General features: G+C 41.2%; 3 protein-coding genes across 5 annotated transcripts; 2 read left to right on the forward strand and 1 right to left on the reverse strand.

Moving 5' to 3' along the window:
* The first annotated feature begins 189 nt into the window (after nt 1-189).
* On the forward strand, nt 190-15,164 carry dnaaf10 (dynein axonemal assembly factor 10). Of its 2 annotated transcripts, XM_042065172.1 has the most exons (9): nt 190-496; nt 778-878; nt 1,026-1,156; nt 1,265-1,366; nt 2,571-2,686; nt 3,240-3,374; nt 3,984-4,081; nt 4,183-4,366; nt 15,022-15,164. In XM_042065172.1, exons 1-9 carry the CDS (start codon nt 311-313, stop codon nt 15,022-15,024), a joined length of 1,056 nt encoding a protein of 351 aa, XP_041921106.1. In that variant the 5' UTR covers nt 190-310; the 3' UTR covers nt 15,025-15,164. The 2 variants fall into 2 exon arrangements, with proteins under 2 accessions (XP_041921106.1, XP_041921104.1); XM_042065170.1 differs by lacking the exon at nt 15,022-15,164 and having other exon boundaries at nt 4,183-4,776.
* LOC121684973 lies at nt 4,808-14,565 on the reverse strand. Of its 2 annotated transcripts, XM_042065168.1 has the most exons (20): nt 14,339-14,565; nt 13,997-14,204; nt 13,757-13,923; nt 13,481-13,611; nt 13,206-13,372; nt 12,591-12,676; nt 12,291-12,371; nt 12,057-12,171; nt 10,995-11,170; nt 10,202-10,423; nt 9,637-9,839; nt 9,168-9,299; nt 8,868-9,005; nt 8,503-8,734; nt 8,032-8,233; nt 6,449-6,683; nt 6,191-6,312; nt 5,809-5,972; nt 5,259-5,481; nt 4,808-4,992 (listed from the first exon to the last, which is right to left on the reverse strand). In XM_042065168.1, exons 1-20 carry the CDS (start codon nt 14,495-14,497, stop codon nt 4,853-4,855), a joined length of 3,303 nt encoding a protein of 1,100 aa, XP_041921102.1. In that variant the 5' UTR covers nt 14,498-14,565; the 3' UTR covers nt 4,808-4,852. The 2 variants fall into 2 exon arrangements, with proteins under 2 accessions (XP_041921102.1, XP_041921103.1); XM_042065169.1 differs by lacking the exons at nt 13,757-13,923; nt 13,997-14,204; nt 14,339-14,565 and having other exon boundaries at nt 13,206-13,349; nt 13,481-13,590.
* A 124-nt stretch (nt 15,165-15,288) lies between the features above and the next one.
* On the forward strand, nt 15,289-17,085 carry c1d (C1D nuclear receptor corepressor). The gene is made up of 4 exons (XM_042065175.1): nt 15,289-15,431; nt 15,662-15,728; nt 15,828-15,883; nt 16,198-17,085. Exons 1-4 carry the CDS (start codon nt 15,300-15,302, stop codon nt 16,369-16,371), a joined length of 429 nt encoding a protein of 142 aa, XP_041921109.1. The 5' UTR covers nt 15,289-15,299; the 3' UTR covers nt 16,372-17,085.
* Nucleotides 17,086-19,195: the final 2,110 nt, after the last annotated feature.

Raw genomic sequence — 19,195 nt, forward strand, 5'->3', positions numbered from 1 at the left:
GTTAGAAAAATACGATGATAGTCGGTGACAAATAGGAATAAATCTTACATTAAATGATACTAACGAAATCTTGCAAAGCTCCGTAAACTTTAAGAAACACGTCATATTGTTGGTCTATCACGCCTTTTTATTAAGGCAACTGTGTGGGCATCTATATTTCAGCTGTCTCGCACCTCGATCTCGCGAGCTTAACTATTTGTTAGTGTATCCAGCTAGCTAGAGCAACGTCCAGCAGAGTCCAATCGTAGATTTTCGTTGCAATATTATTTTTTTTATTATATTTGTTTATCTCACTGAGGGTCTATTAAACATGTCAACGCCACTCGAAAAGCCTCAGATAATAGTACACATCCAAAAAAGTTTGAACTACACTGTTTTTGACAGCAAATGGATACCATGCAGTGCAAAGTTTGTCACTATGGGTAACTTTCCAAGGGGTACAGGGGTGATGCAGATATACGAAATCAATCAAGGAGAGCTTCAGCTTGTAAAAGAGGTGAGGACTAAGCGTTTGATTTAAAAGCATCGTTGCTAACACACTAGCAATGGCTTCCCCTTGCTTTACGATAGATTCATGAGCTTCTAGAAAAATCTAGCATAGGAAATTAGACTTATCTCCATGACAACAACACCACAAACTAAAGCCAGCACAAGAAGCACACTGTTGAAAGTGTTGTTGATGTTTATTCAGTTGTTGTTGTTGTTGTTATTTTCATTATCAATGTATTCAGTTTGTGAAGGATGTGTTTAAATAACTAACATTGTACACTTTTGCAGATTGAAAAGCCAAAGCCCATAAAATGTGGGACATTTGGAGCCACATCCCTACAACAGAGACATTTAGCCACAGGAGATTTCGATGGAAATCTACATATCTGGTATACTTACAGTTCATTACAAATGGCAGTGTTCATCTATTGTATATGGTCATTTGGCACACTTAGAAAGAGTGACCCATCCTCACTGTTTCATCAGTCTATCCCCTTTGTTATAATGATTTAAATATAATGATCTCTATTTTGCAGGAACCTAGAGGTACCAGATGTGCCTGTATATACAGTGAAGGCACACAAAGAGATTGTGAACAGTATTGATGGTGTTGGGGGACTGGGAATTGGAGATGGTGCACCTGAAATTGTGACTGGAAGTAGAGACGGTATAGTGATATGTTGCTCAGCTTTCTCATCTGTGTCCTATACATGGTCTTGCCGTTGACTGGATTTAACAAACTGACAAGTGTGTGTTTACTGTTTTTGACCCTCAGGGACAGTGAAGGTTTGGGATCCCAGGCAAAAAGACACACCTGTGGCAAATATGGAGCCTGTTGAGGGAGAGACCAAGAGGGACTGTTGGACTGTGGCTTTCGGTAAGTTATTTAGGACCAGGAGCACGTGAACAAATGTGCCGTGTAGCCGGGTAGTCATTATTGTCATTATAGGAAAAGGCAATCGCAAATGACCTATTGTGTTTAAGACTAATAAAAGAAGCAAGACGTTTCAGACATTCTTCTTAGACAGTGTAGGACAGAAGACAAGGGATGTTGTTTGCCTTCTGCAGCTGAAGTGCATGCTCTTATAGAGTGACAGTACTTTCACCATAAACTTAATTTTGATCTCTTCTGTAGTCTGTGTTTGTGTAGTTGGCTGTTGAATGTTTACAAGCATATGAAAAAAGGTTGGTGGTGTACCCAGGCCTAAAAAATATTAGTGTTCATAATTTGTTTTAGTCTGGTTTCAAAGGAAGAGATTCAGAAGCAAAAAAGGAAAGCGAAAAGTCCTCAGACCAAGGAACTCCAATGTCTTCATTGGGTGGACATGTCCTGAACGGACAGATTAAAAATGCACACCCGTAGCAGCATCTATGCATAGTGGCATGTGTACCTTCAGACCAAGGAACTCCAATGTCTTCATTGGGTGGACATGTCCTGAACGGACAGATTAAAAATGCACACCCGTAGCAGCATCTATGCATAGTGGCATGTGTACCTTCTTCAGGACATTATACAGTATAAGCGTAGGAAGACACATACCTGCTCAGTTAAAAAGGCACGGACACATATATCTGTGATTAGTCTCACAGGAACTGCACAGCCAGTGTTAAGCCCAGCCGCTCACACGGTTCCCATTACTAGAAATGGTCAACTACATACAGAAAACACACACAGCAGAGGCACTACAGAGCATGCAACAAAGACAGCTAAGATCAGAATGCACAATCACCAAAAAGTTCTTTAATCTACCTCTTTATTTAGGACTATGTGTTCCATAGCTTTGAAATTCCAAATCCAAAATATTTCACATTGCGACAACCTTTTCAGTTGGTCACCCCCACACATAGACTTTTTTAAAATCATTTTGAGATGATTTTTTTTTCTGGAGTGTTTGGCCATGGGGTAGTCCTCATTGTTGACCAATGACCTGGCTTGCATATTTGTGTTTAGCAAAACACTCTTAGTTTTCATTTAAATCTCCCCACTTAGAAACGCTCACATGGGCCTTGGTCAGGAGAGTCTTTTTTTCTCTTCTTTATAAGCATATTTTCTCCCCTTTGTCTATGTTTTTTTTGTACAGGGAATGCTTTCAATGACCAGGACCGCTGTGTTTGTGCTGGATATGATAATGGAGACATCAAGCTATTTGACCTCAGAAACATGTCTTTACGATGGGAAACAAACATCAAAAATGGAGTGAGATTTCTTCAGCAGTGTTGGCTTCTTAATATATGTTGGTTAGAGTAATATAGATATGAAAGATCTCCTGAACATTTAACTGCTATCCATCCTTTAGACTGCAGTGTTGACATAAATTAATAATGCCATTCAAAATACTCTTCTGTTCATTGCACAACACACTGTGCCCTAATTTAAAAGTTCTCATGCATGTGGGGGCATTGAGTGGACTCATCAGTGTTAGCACCTAAGGTCGTACCCATGATGTGAAATTAGCAAATTGATTTTTCCTTGTTATTAAGCTTTAGTTAGACATAAGACTGTGCACTTTGCCATTATCCAAATTAGGACCCACTTATATGATCAGACCTTATTTATTTTTTTACCACATTGAAGTTAATGTAATCAAAATATTATGGCATGCTTTCATCCCTGATTTCCAGCAATGTGATTGTGTGAGTTGCAGTCATGGTTGCCTGATAATAGTGCATACATAATCAAAGCACTAGCCTGATTGACTGAGCACTAGCCTGACTGAAACCTGATTGCTGTTTTTCTTTGTAACTGGCAGGTATGTTGCGTTGAGTTTGACAGGAAAGATATCAACATGAACAAACTGGTGGCGACATCTCTGGAGGGAAAATTCCATGTGTTCGACCTGAGGACCCAGCACCCCACCAAAGGCTTTGCATCGGTTTCTGAAAAGGTAATTAACAGAGAGGCGATTTTGGCCCAGGCATACGGAAAACACGTCAAAGGTTATTTCTCACTTTCCCATTCTGCTGCATGGAAAGCCTTCATTTTAACATTTTCACAGCTGGAACAGTTTGTGAGTGTGTTTACTTTGCATGCTATTGGCCATGAAAGCCGGTGCCAAAAACGACACTGGGTCACAGAAAAGAGAGCGACTCTGTGCCCCTAGTGAAAAGCCTCCTTACGCACGTCAAACCTGGGTTAGCCTAGTCCAGTGTTGGCACACCTCGCCAGGTCAGGAACCGTTCCACTTTAAATATTTCCGCAGTTATGAAACAATCAACGGCCACAAAACTTTTTAGATCTTATATTGAAAAAATATAGAGGATATGTGGCTGACAAGTATTTCCTTGCAATTTTGCTGTCTCCCCAAAACAAAAAAAGTTTCTGTTTTTCCTCTTGAAACTTTTGACCTTGGTCCTTCATTGGGTTCAAAAAGTCTTACCTTTGCTCTACTTCTACAAGTTTGTTTGTCCAGACAGTTCATGTAAAAAAATTAATGTTACGAAGCATAAGCCACAATGGATATGTTAGTAAATGTGCATTCTGGTTCATGTTGTAGGCTCATAAATCCACAGTCTGGCAAGTAAGGCATTTGCCTCAAAACCGAGACATCTTCATGACGGCAGGTGGAGCAGGAAATCTTCATTTATGGAAATAGTAAGTGCTTTGTCACCCTCAGACCCACTATAACGTGAAAGTGCTGTTTATTTGAATTCATTATCCATTTTATTGTTGTAAATTGCACACTGTGATTTCAGTGAGTATCCAGCCCAGAGAAGTAAAAAGGACTCTGAGGAAGTTGACATGGGCGTTGCTGGCACAGTGAACCTCCTGCAGAATGTGACCTTGTCGACTCAGCCAATCGCTAGCCTGGACTGGAGCCCAGACAAGCAGGGTCTGTGTGTGTGCACCGCCTTTGACCAGTCCGTTCGTGTGCTCATCGTGACCAAACTTAATCGTGTGTGAGCTGGTGGACTAACTTTCTCTGTCTCTACGATCTGAGACTCACACATACACACCCACACATGCTTAACACAGAATGTGGTGGATCAAGTATGGGTTGGCTGTTTCAGTTGTGTTGGTTTCAAATGTGAATTGGAGCCTACAGAATTTGACAGGAGAACTGCCCCAGGACTGTTTTGTATTGTTTTATTCTTCAAATGCATGAGGACATGTATCTGTGTACTTTGATAACTTTGCCCAGTGCAGTATGTCATTTTTACTTCCCCATGTTGTGTCCATAGGGGTGCCTTTTGTTGAAATGTGAACTATTTTCCAGAGCAATTGTTTTTTTGCTGGCAGAAAGAGCTAAAACTGGTGAAAATATATGGAATATATTATATATGTTATTTTACATAATAATAATAATAATAATAATAGTGCTTGCCACTCATACTGTCATTTATTTCTGGTAGAATCTTGCTTACACTATATCCAACACTTGAACCTGAAGAAGTCCTGAAGGTCTTTGTCGTCCACTGATTTGTCATGGATCCCGGCATACATACTTTTTAACAGATCTGTCTTAAACTTTCCCTCCAGGACATCGATATATTTTTCAAGACAGCCTTGAACAGAGACAAAAAACAGATCCATTTCAACACTGACAAGATGTACTATAATGACTCGCTTTTTCTCTTTTCAAACTTTAAACTAACTGCTGTAGTAGATCATGTAATTCAAGAGCACTGCCTAGAAAATAGAATATGTGGTCTCAGCAGTGCACGCTTTATTCCTTAATACGGCAGATATAAAGAACCACAAGCACATACATACATTATGTGAACTATAAACTACCACTCATCCAGGGCATCCATTTTTGATGAAGGCTCACCTAAGCCCATGACCTTCCCATAGGCAATGAGGTTCGGACCCAGTAAAGGGTGGTCGTACAGCTCCTGCTTCATCAGGATGCGAACAATCTCCCCTGTGATGAAGGCATCATCAAATGACTGCTCAGCAATGGGCCTGAGGGGGAACCTGTTGTAGACGTCCACTGCAGCCAGTGGGTCAGTCTTCACCAACAAATCAGCCAGCTCAATGTAGGCGTCGTGGACCTGGAGCACGGGAGAAAAGGTTCAAGATCAAATCCTTCACACAGCAAAGGTGTTTTTTTTTCTTTCTTTGCATATACTATTTAACAGTATGTCAATTTATAAGACCAGAGATCAAATGGTCAGAGAGAACTGAGGTAAATCCTGCTTAATCTGTGTAAAACTAATACACACCACTGACTATTCTACATAGAACCAAAGGTTTTGCTATCATCATGTACATTTGGATTAATTAGCCCCCTCCTATTACCTCACCACATGCACTTCACCGTTCCTGCAAAGGAGAGTGGGCTATGTGATAATCATTGTACAAAGGCCAAACAGACTGACCTCTGGTGCCATGGATATGACCTCCTGGTACAGGCTACAGGCCTCCTGCTGGGTGTCGGCAGATCGGGAGAGAGCTCTGGCCAGTCCCAGACGAGGGGCATGGCTCTTAGGGTTTACAATGGCAGGTGCAGCAATCCTGGTGTTTGATGATGGAGCCTCGACCACTAACAAAACAACATATCGAGTCAATAAAATGAGCACCCCGCCACTGTACAATGCCCTACATTGTGGTACCTCAACACAACAAATACATGTATTTGCAATCTATTAAACACATGAATTATCTAATACAAATATATTAGTTGATACATATCATAAATATATACAAATTTCAGTATTTGATTAGAGTAAGGGCCCTGAGCAATGCGGCTAGCTGTCTCACCGTCTGGTTTAGCCTGAGGGATGCTGCACTCCTGTTTGGATTTGCTGGGAGAGAGCTGGGTTTTAGAAGAGGGTTTGCCTGGAGCCTTTGCTACCCCATCGGCCTTGGCAGGAGCCCGCCCTCTGGTAAAAAAAAAAAGGAACACACATTGCAAATTTTATCTGAAACAAATCACATATAATTTTATAAATAGACAGGAAAACATAAGGGAGCTAGCCGCTCCAGGGCCATAAAAAGAACAGCATGTCAAACAGTCACCTTCCCGCCGCCGGTGCCGCTTTGGCAGCGAGCGCGGCTTTGACGCCTCGGGCTGCAGCACCTGACTTGGCAGCGGCCGCCGCGGCGCCCCCTCTGCCCGGGGTTCCCCTCCCACGCCCGGTCGCCTTCCCAGCAGCCCCTGCTTCAGATGGCCCCGGTGCCCCTGTGGATTTGCTGGCTGTCTCCTTGGCAGCTCTCTCCTTCTGAGCCAGTCGCTTCTGCCACCATGCCTGCTCTGAAGAAGGGACAGAGGGAACCACTGAACTGAAACCCAAGGCATGACTGCTTCACTCATGGCATCTAACACAGCAGGGATTTGTAATATGCTCTTTCAGAGCACTCAAGCTGACTGCCAAATCTGCAGTCTGAATATACACGGGGGACAATTTAAGGGAAAAGGGCATAAAGCTTTATTCTCTAATCCTTTGCTCCTGGTGAGTTTTCTTCTCAAGGGGCCTGGGTGTGCAAGTCTGAGGACAAGTTGTTGAAAATGTATGATCCTGTTAAGAGCCTTCACTTCAGGACACGTTTGTTCCTTCAAAAGCTAATCCACATTCTAAGGCTACGTTTATACGGTGACGATGAAAAGAGAAGACGCAGAAGTGGCGTCTCGTCTTCATTTTTTTTATTCGCGTTTAGACGAGCATTCTCAGGGGGAAATCTTTGTTTATATGAAGACGCAAGAGTATGTGATATTCGATTGGATATGCATTCCAGACCGCTGGGTGGTGGTGTGATAGAACCCCGGTACGTCACGCGCAGACATTCTAATTTGACAGTTTAGCCAGAGAGGTAATCAAGGATCTTTGGTTTAGCCGTTTAGACGGAGACGCAACCCGGGTCGTCTTCAAAACTCTACACTCTGGAAGGAGTCTTCAGATTTTTGCGTCTTCAAGCCCCGATGGCGGGGTCTCCATGTAAACGAAAGGCTCTTATGATAAAATATTTTGTCGTCTTCCTTCGCAATCGTTCTCGTATATACGGACCCTAATATGTACACTTTTATTCCTACTGATATTTAAGCCAAATTTCCAAATGTCTCACTGTGTGGGGCTACATGCAAATTGACAAAAATTGTGTTCTGTTTATAGTTGTCATGTATTCAAGTAAACAGCGGCACATACATCTACAATAAACTCTCATATCTGTGACAAATTACTGTAATTAGCATTTCCCAGTCAACTCTAAGATAAATTCAAATACTAAGGATTATATTCCTAATTTAGCACAAGAACCATCAGATGTAGCTGGATGACTTTCTGCTAACCCAGATCATAAGAGAACATATTCTACATATTCAAGATAGTTAGGCCTCTGTATCATGTCAAATCCAGATAATTCACAATGACCCTTTAAGTTGCTCCGGGGACAATATTGACATATGCAAGTGTAGGAACTGAAATTTGTCTAGGGATTGTTTCAGAAATGAAGTCTCAGTCAGCCAGGAGTCAAGTCAGAAATCTCAGAGAGCTTTATTCATGAATCCGGACCTTTAAGGCCAAAATTTCTTACTACACAAGTCACTCTGGATTAAAAGTGTCTGCTAAATGAATAAATGTAAGTTAAGCATCACAACATCTTACTTGCTAGTTTCTCAGGGGCATCTCCAGTCTGGGGGGACCCCTCCAACTCGATACTGGCCTGGAAGCTAAGACAGGCATCTGTCAAGGCCTCTTGGCCCTGTTCGGACTCTGGCTCACTGTCGTATTGGGCCAGCTGGGTCACACCGAGCTGACACAGTGCATGACTGTTGTGGGGCATGGTCACAACTCCCACCTGACAGACCTGAGACACACCAAAATATCATCTAAATAAAACAGCTGACTTGGACTGCGGGTGACTGCTTTTTATTAAATTAATACACATTTTTGCACAAAACTAAACTTCAACTTGGCATAAAATCAAGTTTTATGTACAATGATTAAGCCTCTTGTTCTCTTGTAGTCTAGCAATGGACTTCCATGTATGTGATACCGGCCCACAGAGTTGCACATTTCAATCTTAAACTGGTTCAGAATGCTTAAACAGATGCAGACAGCTAGAATAGAGGTCACCTTCTCCTGCATGTCTAGCAGCTCTCTGCAGGGGTTGATGGAGGTGAGGCGGATGAGGGCGCTGAGGGCCTGGCAGCGCTGTGCGATCCAGGCCTGTTTCGCAGCCCCAGGCTGCTGGATGAGGTTCTGGAGCAGGGCGAAGTGGCCGTCCAGCAGGACCCACTCCAGCTGCTGGGACACCTCTCCACGACACACGCAGCGGGCCACGCCCTGAGCTGCCAGAGAGACCACTCTGATGACAGAGAAGACGTACAGAACAGAGCACGACAGAGCAGAAAGAGAATGAAGGAAGAATGGGATCAGATAATGGGCCAAGGATTTGTTTCTGTGTTTCTCTAAACTGTACTGTTTTAAAGTGAACTCACATGTGGTAGACTTGCTCTGCTGTCATTGACTTCCCTGAGGGGGCATTTTTGCTTAACAGGTCACCCAGGCTGTAGCATCCACGGAGGAACTGGACGTTGACAATGGACAGAGGGTCAGAGTGGTCCAGCTTCTCTCCTCTATGGGTGAAAAGACCAGAAACAGTGCATAATGTCTTCTGCAACAGAGATACAGTAAAAGTATAATGCTTTCATACTTCAGGTGCATCCAACACACTCACAATCTCACACACATATCTGTACACAGACACATGTGCCCATGTAGACACATTAATAGGCTACCTGTCATGTTCTGATGGCGCCAAGGCACGGGCCATGACATATTCCAACCCCTGCTGAAGGTACATAGCAGCTTCCTTTTCCTGTGTCTCTGAGTTTCCTTCCTGCTGGAGCAGAGCCATACCTGTATAGAACCTTCCAGATAAAATAGCAGTAAGACTTGGCAGTATGATCAACCAATGACTTCACAAAGCAGAAACTTTAGCCTGGCTTAATGTAAAGCAGAAACTTTAGCCTGGCTTAATGTAATTGTCTTGTAACACTATACATTGTGTCACCGAGACAATACTGTTGGCTGTAGGTGCCAGCTGCAACAATTAGGACGTAAATCTTCCTGGATTTTCCAGTGGCTGACCACAATTACAGTGTGCAGGAGTCAATAAGCTTACAAAGGAGTGCGCTCAAACAATGCCTTAAAACATCCTATCCTATCCTAGGCTGACAAGGAGCTCAGCTCAGGTGTCAGTGTCACCTGAGGGCTGGCTGAGATGGCCGGAGTGCCAAGGCCGTTTGGAGATGCTGCAGGGCCTCACGGCTCTTCCCCTGAAGCAGGAGCAGGCGGCCGGCGTGCAGGTTGTGCTCCCAGCTGTCCTGGCTCAAGGACCAGGCGTCCAGGTACTTGAGGAGGGCCCTGTGCAGCCAGCTCTCCTCGTCTGCGAGGCTGGACTGGCCGTCCTGTGGGCACACAGTTTGTCTGCACGGTGACAGAGTTCAGAATTGGTGCAGAATAGACTGATCATGAGAAAGGAATCATAGCCTTGTAGCACTGTCTGAGTAGCAAGCTGCTTTTGGACCAGATTCCATGTGCAAACGAGAACAGTGGGTCAGAACAACCTATATCCAGATCAGTGGAAGAATAAATGCAAAGATTGTATAACTGCACTCAAATGGTGTAATGTCAGTGGGTTTATTATGATGTACTGTATGTCCATACAGGACTGCATTCTCAATGAATTTACTAAATTGTGAAATGCTAAGTGAAGAATGAACATACTAGGTATCCACTGATCAAATATGACATCTGTAGTAAGATTTACCTTTTTGGCCTTCTTGGAGAGCCAGAGGTAGAGTGTCTGAATATAATCAGCCTTGGTGGCCTGGCCCTGCTCCTTGAGCTGGTGGAACTCCGTGTCCAAGGCTTTCAGCTGGTTCTCGAGCGTGGGCGTTCCCATGAAGCCATGGAGTTTGCACACAGCCAAGATCTCATCCAGCCTCCCTGCAGTCTTGGCACTGTCAAGCTCCTGGGCGTCACCGGTGTCCTGATGGGGGGGGGGGGAGAGGACTGGAGTCAGCAATGTTTGCAGCTTAGTTTAAGGCTGATGCACTGCTATCTTTCAACACTATGCTTTGCATATAAGCATAGACCAAGCCTGCTTTTAGATCTATTATTATTGCACTCCTTGTCATCATTATACCTTTTTCTTTACTGCTGACACAACACTTACTGCTGATATGAAGTGAGTGCTTTTGAAAATATTTGTTTTTCACATTTGCTATACTGGAGTGAGTTTATTGTATTACCATATTGTCACCTTCCGAAAATAATGGCATAAGTAATTTTTTCAGGTTTTTCAGAAAATACAAAAAAGTTCAAAGTTTTTTGTCAAAAAATGACTTGTGCCATTATGTTAAGAAGGTGACAATATGTAAGATGACAATATTCATGTTGCTTTGAAGATCAAGTATGTAAGACCTCCAGTTTGCTTGTTACATAAGAGCAGCTAAACACTCATGAATATTGGATGGTACCCCACCAGAGACTGATCATCAATCATTGTAATTATATCCCAATTGCATTGTAACTGTATAGGTGCAATAACTATCAGATACCTTCTTTTTAAGGCCATACATTTCCTCGGCATAATGATGCTCTTCCAAAGTTCTTCCAAGCAAATAATGCAGTTTGGAATCACGAGGCTTGAGTTTGATAGCAGACGAGTAGTGGACAGCAGCCTGCTCAAGAAAGTCCAAGGGTGACTGTCCCTCAGCATATTGCATTATGTCACCTACACACAAACACACACACACGCACACGCAAAGACACACACACACACACCACACACACACACACACACACACACACACACACACACACACACACACACAAAGACACACACACACACACACACACACACACACACACACACACACACACACACACACACACACACACAGATAGGAATATGAGGAACATAGGAACATGAATACACAAATATGACTCTGTTGCACCATGGTAACAGTTATGAATTATTTCAAGCATCTTTTTATGCATGAAATATTAACTGCGTAAGAATTTAATAAGTAAAAACCCTTCTGTCATTCCCTATAAATATCAAATCTCTTTTTCCAAGAGAAAAAGCTCCACTGGGTAAAAAGTATCATAAAAACAGCATCACATATTTTATCCTAAATCTAAGGGATTCGTTTCTGTTTACATGGAAGCCATAAAATAGTGGTTACCATGAAAATCAATTTTCTGTAAAACATCGGCACTTGCAAGCCTGCACTTAATGTGGCTTTATGTGAATCACATAAATCTAATAAAACGAGGCGACAACACCAGTTGATCCTCAAACATCCCACTCTCAACTAACAGAGGATGATCCTCCCTGAAACTTTAAAACCTGTATTAAATTCTCCCCTTGCAGGTCAGTGAATTAAGATAATATTTCATCGGAACTAAATCCAATTAAATCCTTTAAGAGCCTACTTTGATGTCATTTCTTGGAAGCGTGAGTTAGACAGATCAAGGGCGAAAAAGGCGAGGAAAATGAACAGGGGAACTTGAGTGCATGGGCACAATAGAATCACTTTGTATTTAAACCCTCTTCATCTATTTTTAAAGGCGGGAGTGGGATCTATAGTCACATCAGCTGGGACTCTGGCACATGCCTGGTTTTGGAAGACGCTGTCTGTAAAGATTTAGCTGTTCCTCAGCGTGGGTGCCGAGGTCCTCCACATTGTCCTTGCCGACAGCTTTTTGCAGTCTTTTCTCCCAGTTTCGTATCTACAGGATTAAACACACTGACATTTATATTCTCACACGCAACCCCAGAATATCTACATTTATATGTGGCATGGTTTCCTGAATAAGAATACAATGGTCAATGTAGACAGCACATATACCTCTGAAGTGTGTTTTGTCTCAATTTCAAGATTATCTGTAGATTCAAAATGAGCTTTATACCAAAGGGTTTCGGTGACTTCCTGTTAAAGAAAAGGTATAGAGTCGATCTGTCAAATGGATTACAGTTCTCTGTGCTACTGGACAAGTCCGTAATTAGTGATATAAAAATGACACGTGACCAACAGGTCAATGAAGTGTGCAGTCACAGTAAAGGATGAATTAACCATGAGTGAAACCGAAATCAATGACTTTGATTTTGGCACAACAGGAGCAGCCCTCCTGAATATTTTATTGCTGACCTTTGTGTCCAGGTCTACTGGGGGCTTATGTGGACAGTCCTTTGCATGAGACACCACCTCGGCCAGTTTGATTGTGCTTTCACATCCTTTGGTTAGAGACAACAGTCTTGAGCATCAACTGTTTCAACATTTCAGAACTATTGACAAAAATACTTTCATCTTATCTGGTGCAAGATTGTATCTTGGGCCCCAAATATGGGCCTCATTTTACAACTGCCATCTAAACAAAATGACTGCTTGTTGTTTAGTGAGTCTGTATAAGATTACATCAATATCTTTTCAATTAAGTTTCAAAAGGAAGTCAATACGTGAGCTCACTAAAATTGCTATTGTTTAACACTGTAGCACACATCTAGGACAATTTCTCAGTGTTCTATAACCTTCACTTCACATTGTGTCACAACTATTTTACAACAAAATAGGCTAAGTGAATGATCACTCACATCCAACTCTATAGAATGCAATGACTTAGTGCACAATGATACTTGATGATTCTTGAATTTCCTCTTGGGGATCAATAAAGTATCTATCTATCTATCTATCTATCTATGTGTGAATTAAATACAGACATAAAGACACTCTTTCCTCTTTTTTCTTCAGATAAACACAGCCTACCACAATGAGCGAAGAAACATTTGACAGATGCAGCAGACATCTTCTTGTCAAGATCCAACTCTGGCACTTTCCAGCCCTCACCCAAAGGGGACTCACTGAGGGGGTCGACCTTTGACCTCCGAGTCAACATGTCAATGTAGGGAGCTGAGAAGATGTGTTTTGGGTCACTACAGAGACACAGCATAAGACAGACAGAAAGAAGTAGGCTCCTTTAGAAATACCTAACTTTAATGTTTAACATGGGTTAGGAAGGCTTTTAATACATGCTGTTCTACCTTTGATTTATTGAGGCAGGTCTGTAAAAGGCGGTCAAGGAAACTGGACACTCATACTTAATCTCATCCTTCACATTACAGAAAGTGACAGCCACTGGTATCTGCTCTCTACTGATGGCAATCAAATACACCTGCCGAGCCAAGTGACAACAAAGATAGCATTCAATTTGACTTAATTTCATCTATAATTTAAAAAAAACATCTCACTTGATTAAAAATACTGTGCATATTTTAAAATGACATTAGGCCACTAAATCAGGCCGTAAAATGTCCTACTTGAGAATTGGTGCCATCTGCCGATGAAACTTTAATTGCAACCACAGTATCACCAGCATTTAACAGAACGGCTTTCGAGCTGTCCTCCCCATTCACTGAAACTTGCATATTCTTATCTGGTAGCTTTGGCTGTATGACAACCATGGTTAAATCGGCAGGGACAGAGCCTGGAACGTAGAGAGAGATTATTACACTAGGGCATAGTTAAGGCCAAACCTTTCATCATTGTAGGCTACTCACTTGCATATTCGTAATCGCTTGCAGAAAATTCTGGTTGTAGTTTAAAACCCCCCTCTATTGCTAAATCGCATAATTTAGCTGAGCTGGCTGATAACTTGGTGATCTCGATGCAATATTTCTTCGCTGTGCCATCTTCAGAAACAACTTCAATTGCTACTGCATTCAATCCATCGTTCAATTTGATAGTGTTTGAGCCATCCCCAAACAGCTATTAAAAACAAACACACAACTGTTGACATAGGGTGGTACATGCAATGCAACATATCACACCACCACACCACACAGAAACAGAAGATGGTAAGTAAGTTAGTTCGTGGAGTTCAAGGATGCTAGATCACTCACTATTTTATAGGAAGCTCCGCAGTCACTTGTCAAGAGATCCAGAGTCACCTTACTTACTTTGCTCTCAACAGTTACTTTATAACAAGTTATATCTGGTTTGAATGGGGGTTCCAGTTTCCCACCAGAGCACGAGAGCTTCTCTAGGTCACAGTTATCCATCCTAGTTGATTTGGAGTGAGAAACTGCTATGATTTTTAGACCTAGAAGCTTACACACCCCGACGCTGTAGCCATAGAAACGAGACAGGGTCACGTGGGTTTGCCATATAATTTAGCCCACGCTCATGTCGCACACATATTGACAAGTGTTGCGCTTTTAATGTACAAATTAATTCAGCAACCTTGAACATTCATTTGTTCATTAATTTATTTATTCACAGTACAATAAAATGAACAATGCTGCTAGAGTCCTTGTGCTCACATGTAGGGGGCAGTGTTCTTTGTTTTTCTACACTGATGTTCGGAAGTTTCGAAAATTTCTATCACAGTAAAAGGCAAATAGTTAGAGAGCTACCGAAAACATGTAAATTAATACGCTTTGGATATGTATCAATTGCAAATATATATATATATATTAAAATAATTCGAGTGACAAAAGAAATCATGTTATGCAAATCCTTTTCGATCCTATTGGGTGCTTTTATTTTATAACTCTCTTGACCTGGCAGTGAAATCATGACCTAGTGACGCCACTGCAAAAAACGTGGATAAGATAAGACCTATGGGCGGACTTGTGCACTGATATAGCATAACGTTGCCGATGTTTATGCTGTTTAAAGGTTATAAAACGTTAGTCCCGAGTTTGTTTATTAAATAGCTGTCAGTGCTTTTCGTGGTTGGTTTCCTGCAAGTTTCTGGTGCATTTCGCTAAACCAATCTTAGACAACTCTTTTGCTGCTTCTTACTAGCTAGCTGACTAGCAAATACTGAATACAACCAGAGATACAACTCTTCGAAAAATAATGGCAGAAGACATTCCTCCCGAGGATTATCCCTCTGAGATTGAAGAGTACCTGACTGGATTCGACACATCGTTGGGCTCTGTGAATGACGTCGTGCAAAAACTTGTAACTACCTCCAGAAATGACCAAAAGGTATAGAGTTAACGTCAACGGTGTAGGTTTTTGAGCCTGTAACTGGTGAGATGTCAGAACTGGTAAATTCTCTGCCATAATCCTGAAGGCTACAGTGTAGCCTAAAATCAACAATCTGTGTAACATTTATTTTGCCACCTGTAACGTTAGGCTTATGAGCTCGAATAAGGCTCATCAAAGTCAGACGAACACGGCCTAAGTTGTTGATAGTTATTTTGTCCTCTTTTCAGTTGGACCCACTGGAGCAAGCAAAACTGGATTTGATGTCAGCATACGCGCTTAATTCATTATTCTGGAGTGAGTTAATGATCTTTCCATTACTTTTTTCCTGACCAATTCTGACAATATTGTTCTGGAACCATGGGCATATTTTCCTTATAATTGTGTTCTTCACAGTGTATTTGGTGACACAAGGAATCAACCCAAAAGAACATGGAATTAAACAAGAGCTGGTGAGGGGTTTTAAAACATTGTTATGATATTTATATTTCCACATAGTGGTAGTAATATGTATTAATATGTACAGTATTATTACATGTACTTCATGTCTGTGTCAAACAGTTTGTTTGTTTGTTATGATCTATGTAAATTGCTGTTGCAACATCACAATTTTCCCTTTGGGATACATTCAGTCAGTCTGTCTGTAGGTACATATGGACCCACCCACCCATAAATTCAAATGTTATATCAACATATTTACTGCATGTCTAAATTATGTGGTCCGTATATGTTTGGTAGGTTCATGTATCTGTTCCTTTTTCTTTAGGAGAGAATACGAGCTCATATGAACAAAGTAAAAGACATCACGGATAAGAAGAAGGCAGCACGTTTGGATAAAGGTGCTGCTGGTCGGTTTGTGAGGAATGCCCTGTGGCAGGCCGAGGAGGGCAAGGATGCAACTGGGCAGCCTCCCAAAGCAAAGCACAAGAGATTCAAATGAAGTCTGGGAGTGAGAAATCAGTCTGGGTTAACATAGTGTGACCTTTTCAGTGGACTGTAACGTGAATGAGAGAAAGCTCTCCACTAAGGACTTAAGGACTTGTTTGATAGCCTTTCCTCAAAAGGATTCTTTTTCATTATTTTTTTTATTATTATTTCTTTTTTAAGGAGAAAGTAATTTCGATTTGCAAAATGCAAACATTTCTTTCATCAGTATGTTTACCAGTCAGCAGTTTGTAAATACTTGTAGATTTCCATGAATAAGGCCATATTTTCATGGAATATTCATGCTGTTTAACCTAGGCTAAAGGTATTAAAGTCATATATTGTGTCACCAAACCCGCTGACATGTGATTGAAAAGTGTCTCTGCATAGGCTACTTAAACTATAAGCTGGCAAACTAAGTTATACTGTGCAGGAAGACTGATAACTTCGCGAACTAGTCAAAAAATGGCTCAATTAGCCAACTGAGTTTGGTATGTTCAACAGTTCCTTGCAGGGTTCCACATTGTCAAACACATGGGCTATATTATATGATCTAGTACATTTTCAACAGCAAAAGGTGACATTTGTCAGCTAATGTGAAAAATGAATAAACCAATTAAATATACTAGTTACATCCTTCACACAATGATGTGCCTTTGAGTCCTACAATGAACTGTATCAGAATGGTCTGTTCTCATTATTAAGGATGTAATAAACATAGTTTAATTGATTAATTCATCAATTTTATTAATCAATAGATTGTAATGAATGGATTGACCATTTAGGCTGATATGCATTTTTAGTTTCTGGTTTAATAGGTTGGTTTTCACAAAAAGAAGAGAATGAAATACACAGGCTCTTACATAACCGTTACCATAAACTGTCATTTAAAGACAAGTGTGTACAAGATGGCAATTTTCACAAGGTGCATCCTGTGACTATTTGTAAATGGCTATCCCCTTCAGAGCTTTTTAAACATCATTTCATATTTCATTTCTATTGAATTGATATTGAGTTGTAATCTAAACAAATCAAATTGAACGGAATTGTTTGTTTATATCAGTGTCATTGTTCTTATATGCTAGGTGTGAGAGAAGTAGGTAGATGTAAACACCTGAGTAACTTACGATTCAATCCATGATTCTGCTAGAGGATTGTTGATATTGATGATGCAGATAAAGCAAAACATAGCTGGAATGGTATGTCACAATGTTTGTTTCCCATTTAAAGAGCCACTGAATATTGAATTAGGATATAGCCTATATATATATATATATATATAGATATTCTATTCTATATATTGAATTATTATATATATATTGAATTAGAACTGTGGACTGTGCTTTGGAGGGTTACATTTTTTTTGGCAGATGACTGTGCTCGGAACATCTCCAAAATTACCTGTCTTGTGGGGTACTCCTGGTCAGCAGTGTTTGAGATCTACCAACAGTGGCCTTAAGAGGGATAAACCTGATCCAGTGGCAGGCTGTTGAACACTTAAGGTTCTCTGATGCATTTGAGCAATGAAGGAGGTCCTGTCTTTTCCATACTAACACAGGGTGTAGGGGTTATGTTCAGGGCAATGTTTTGCTGAGAAACTGAATTTGGGAATTGTGTGGATGATTATTTGACATGTGCAAACAGTGTTGAAGACCAAAGGGGTGTACTACAAACCAAAGCTGGCTTTTGCAGGTGACCTTTGGAGTGATTGCTAAAAGAAAATGGCCCTGAGTATGGTTTGAAAAGTGATGTGCTCTTTTGAGATCAGTAGTTGTTCCTAAAATGAGGCAATAACTGCCCCCTGCCCCCTCGCAATAATCGCACACGGAAGTAGTCGAACGTTTCTGCCTCTTGCTCCGCTCCATTCTCTCTCGGCATGAGCAGATTTGAGTTGTTTTGGTGGCATGCTGATGACCAATAGCTATGCAGGAAGGGACTAGTACTTTATGAGCTTGACAATGTGACAAACATGTCTGTTCACTTGATGCCTCGTTGATTCATCAATGTATATATTACCATTTAGAATGTTATTCATCTGTCAGTTTCATTCCGAATAGACTATTTGCCTTTTGTTAATGTCAGAATGGAACATGACATTTAAATAAGTCATTATGAGAAGAAATGTCATGAGCATCTCTTAGAGGAATGCCATTTGTTTTGGCATTGCCTGTGTTGGTGACTAGCAATGGAGACTTGTTGAAGTGAACTGTTCTCCTCCTATCCATCACTTTCCAAGAAATTGTTGATTTTTTTTTTACTTCAGAGATGTCTTTCAGTGAGCCTTGCAGAAAGCATACTCTCTCCCTCTGTCTGTCTCTCTCATGGCAAAGCAGATTGGGAAAATGTGGATTTTTCCCCAGAGCTTTCAGCGGCCATATGTGCTAAGAATTTAGAAATTAGGTCACTTGAGAAGAATTTTGCTGGAGACAGATTTGTGAAAACAAACTCAAGCTAAATGACATGCTGCAACAACAGCTCTGATTGTGCCTCCAGCTCATTCATTGCATTTATTTTCTTTGTTCTGTTTGGATCGTCATTTCTGGCCATGTGATTTGGGAAATAGATATCAATGGCCAAGTGGTATGACCACCTCTAGCCTGAAGGGGGCAGCAAAAGTTTTTCCTGTCAAAGATCACACTAATATAACGTGAAACCCTGTCCTGGCAATAGCGTTCATAACCCAGAACAGTAAAAGTATTGCGCTGGACAAAGTGCTGCTGAAGTTGAAGCAGAGAAGGACTGGGCAATTGAATAAGAGGTTCTGAGGGACTAATTAGAAGCTTTCTGAAGATGAGGTTCATGAAGGCTATTGTTGGCAGGCCTTCAGGCTTTAATTAGTG

This window comes from Alosa sapidissima, chromosome 16 (genome assembly GCF_018492685.1).
Source record: "Alosa sapidissima isolate fAloSap1 chromosome 16, fAloSap1.pri, whole genome shotgun sequence".
NCBI classification, from domain to species: Eukaryota; Metazoa; Chordata; class Actinopteri; order Clupeiformes; family Clupeidae; genus Alosa; species Alosa sapidissima.

Coding starts and splice junctions, on each gene's coding strand:
- dnaaf10 (XM_042065170.1), top strand. CDS start 311: ATGTCAACGCCACTCGAAAAGCCTCAGATAATAGTACACATCCAAAAA. Junction 879..1,025: donor GATGGAAATCTACATATCTG/GTATACTTACAG, acceptor TCTATTTTGCAG/GAACCTAGAGGTACCAGATG. Junction 1,157..1,264: donor TGTGACTGGAAGTAGAGACG/GTATAGTGATAT, acceptor TTTGACCCTCAG/GGACAGTGAAGGTTTGGGAT.
- c1d (XM_042065175.1), top strand. CDS start 15,300: ATGGCAGAAGACATTCCTCCCGAGGATTATCCCTCTGAGATTGAAGAG. Junction 15,432..15,661: donor CCTCCAGAAATGACCAAAAG/GTATAGAGTTAA, acceptor TCCTCTTTTCAG/TTGGACCCACTGGAGCAAGC. Junction 15,729..15,827: donor GCTTAATTCATTATTCTGGA/GTGAGTTAATGA, acceptor TGTTCTTCACAG/TGTATTTGGTGACACAAGGA.
- LOC121684973 (XM_042065168.1), bottom strand. CDS start 14,497: ATGGATAACTGTGACCTAGAGAAGCTCTCGTGCTCTGGTGGGAAACTG. Junction 6,313..6,448: donor GCGGCACCGGCGGCGGGAAG/GTGACTGTTTGA, acceptor TTTTTTTACCAG/AGGGCGGGCTCCTGCCAAGG. Junction 4,993..5,258: donor TGGGAAGGTCATGGGCTTAG/GTGAGCCTTCAT, acceptor TCTCTGTTCAAG/GCTGTCTTGAAAAATATATC.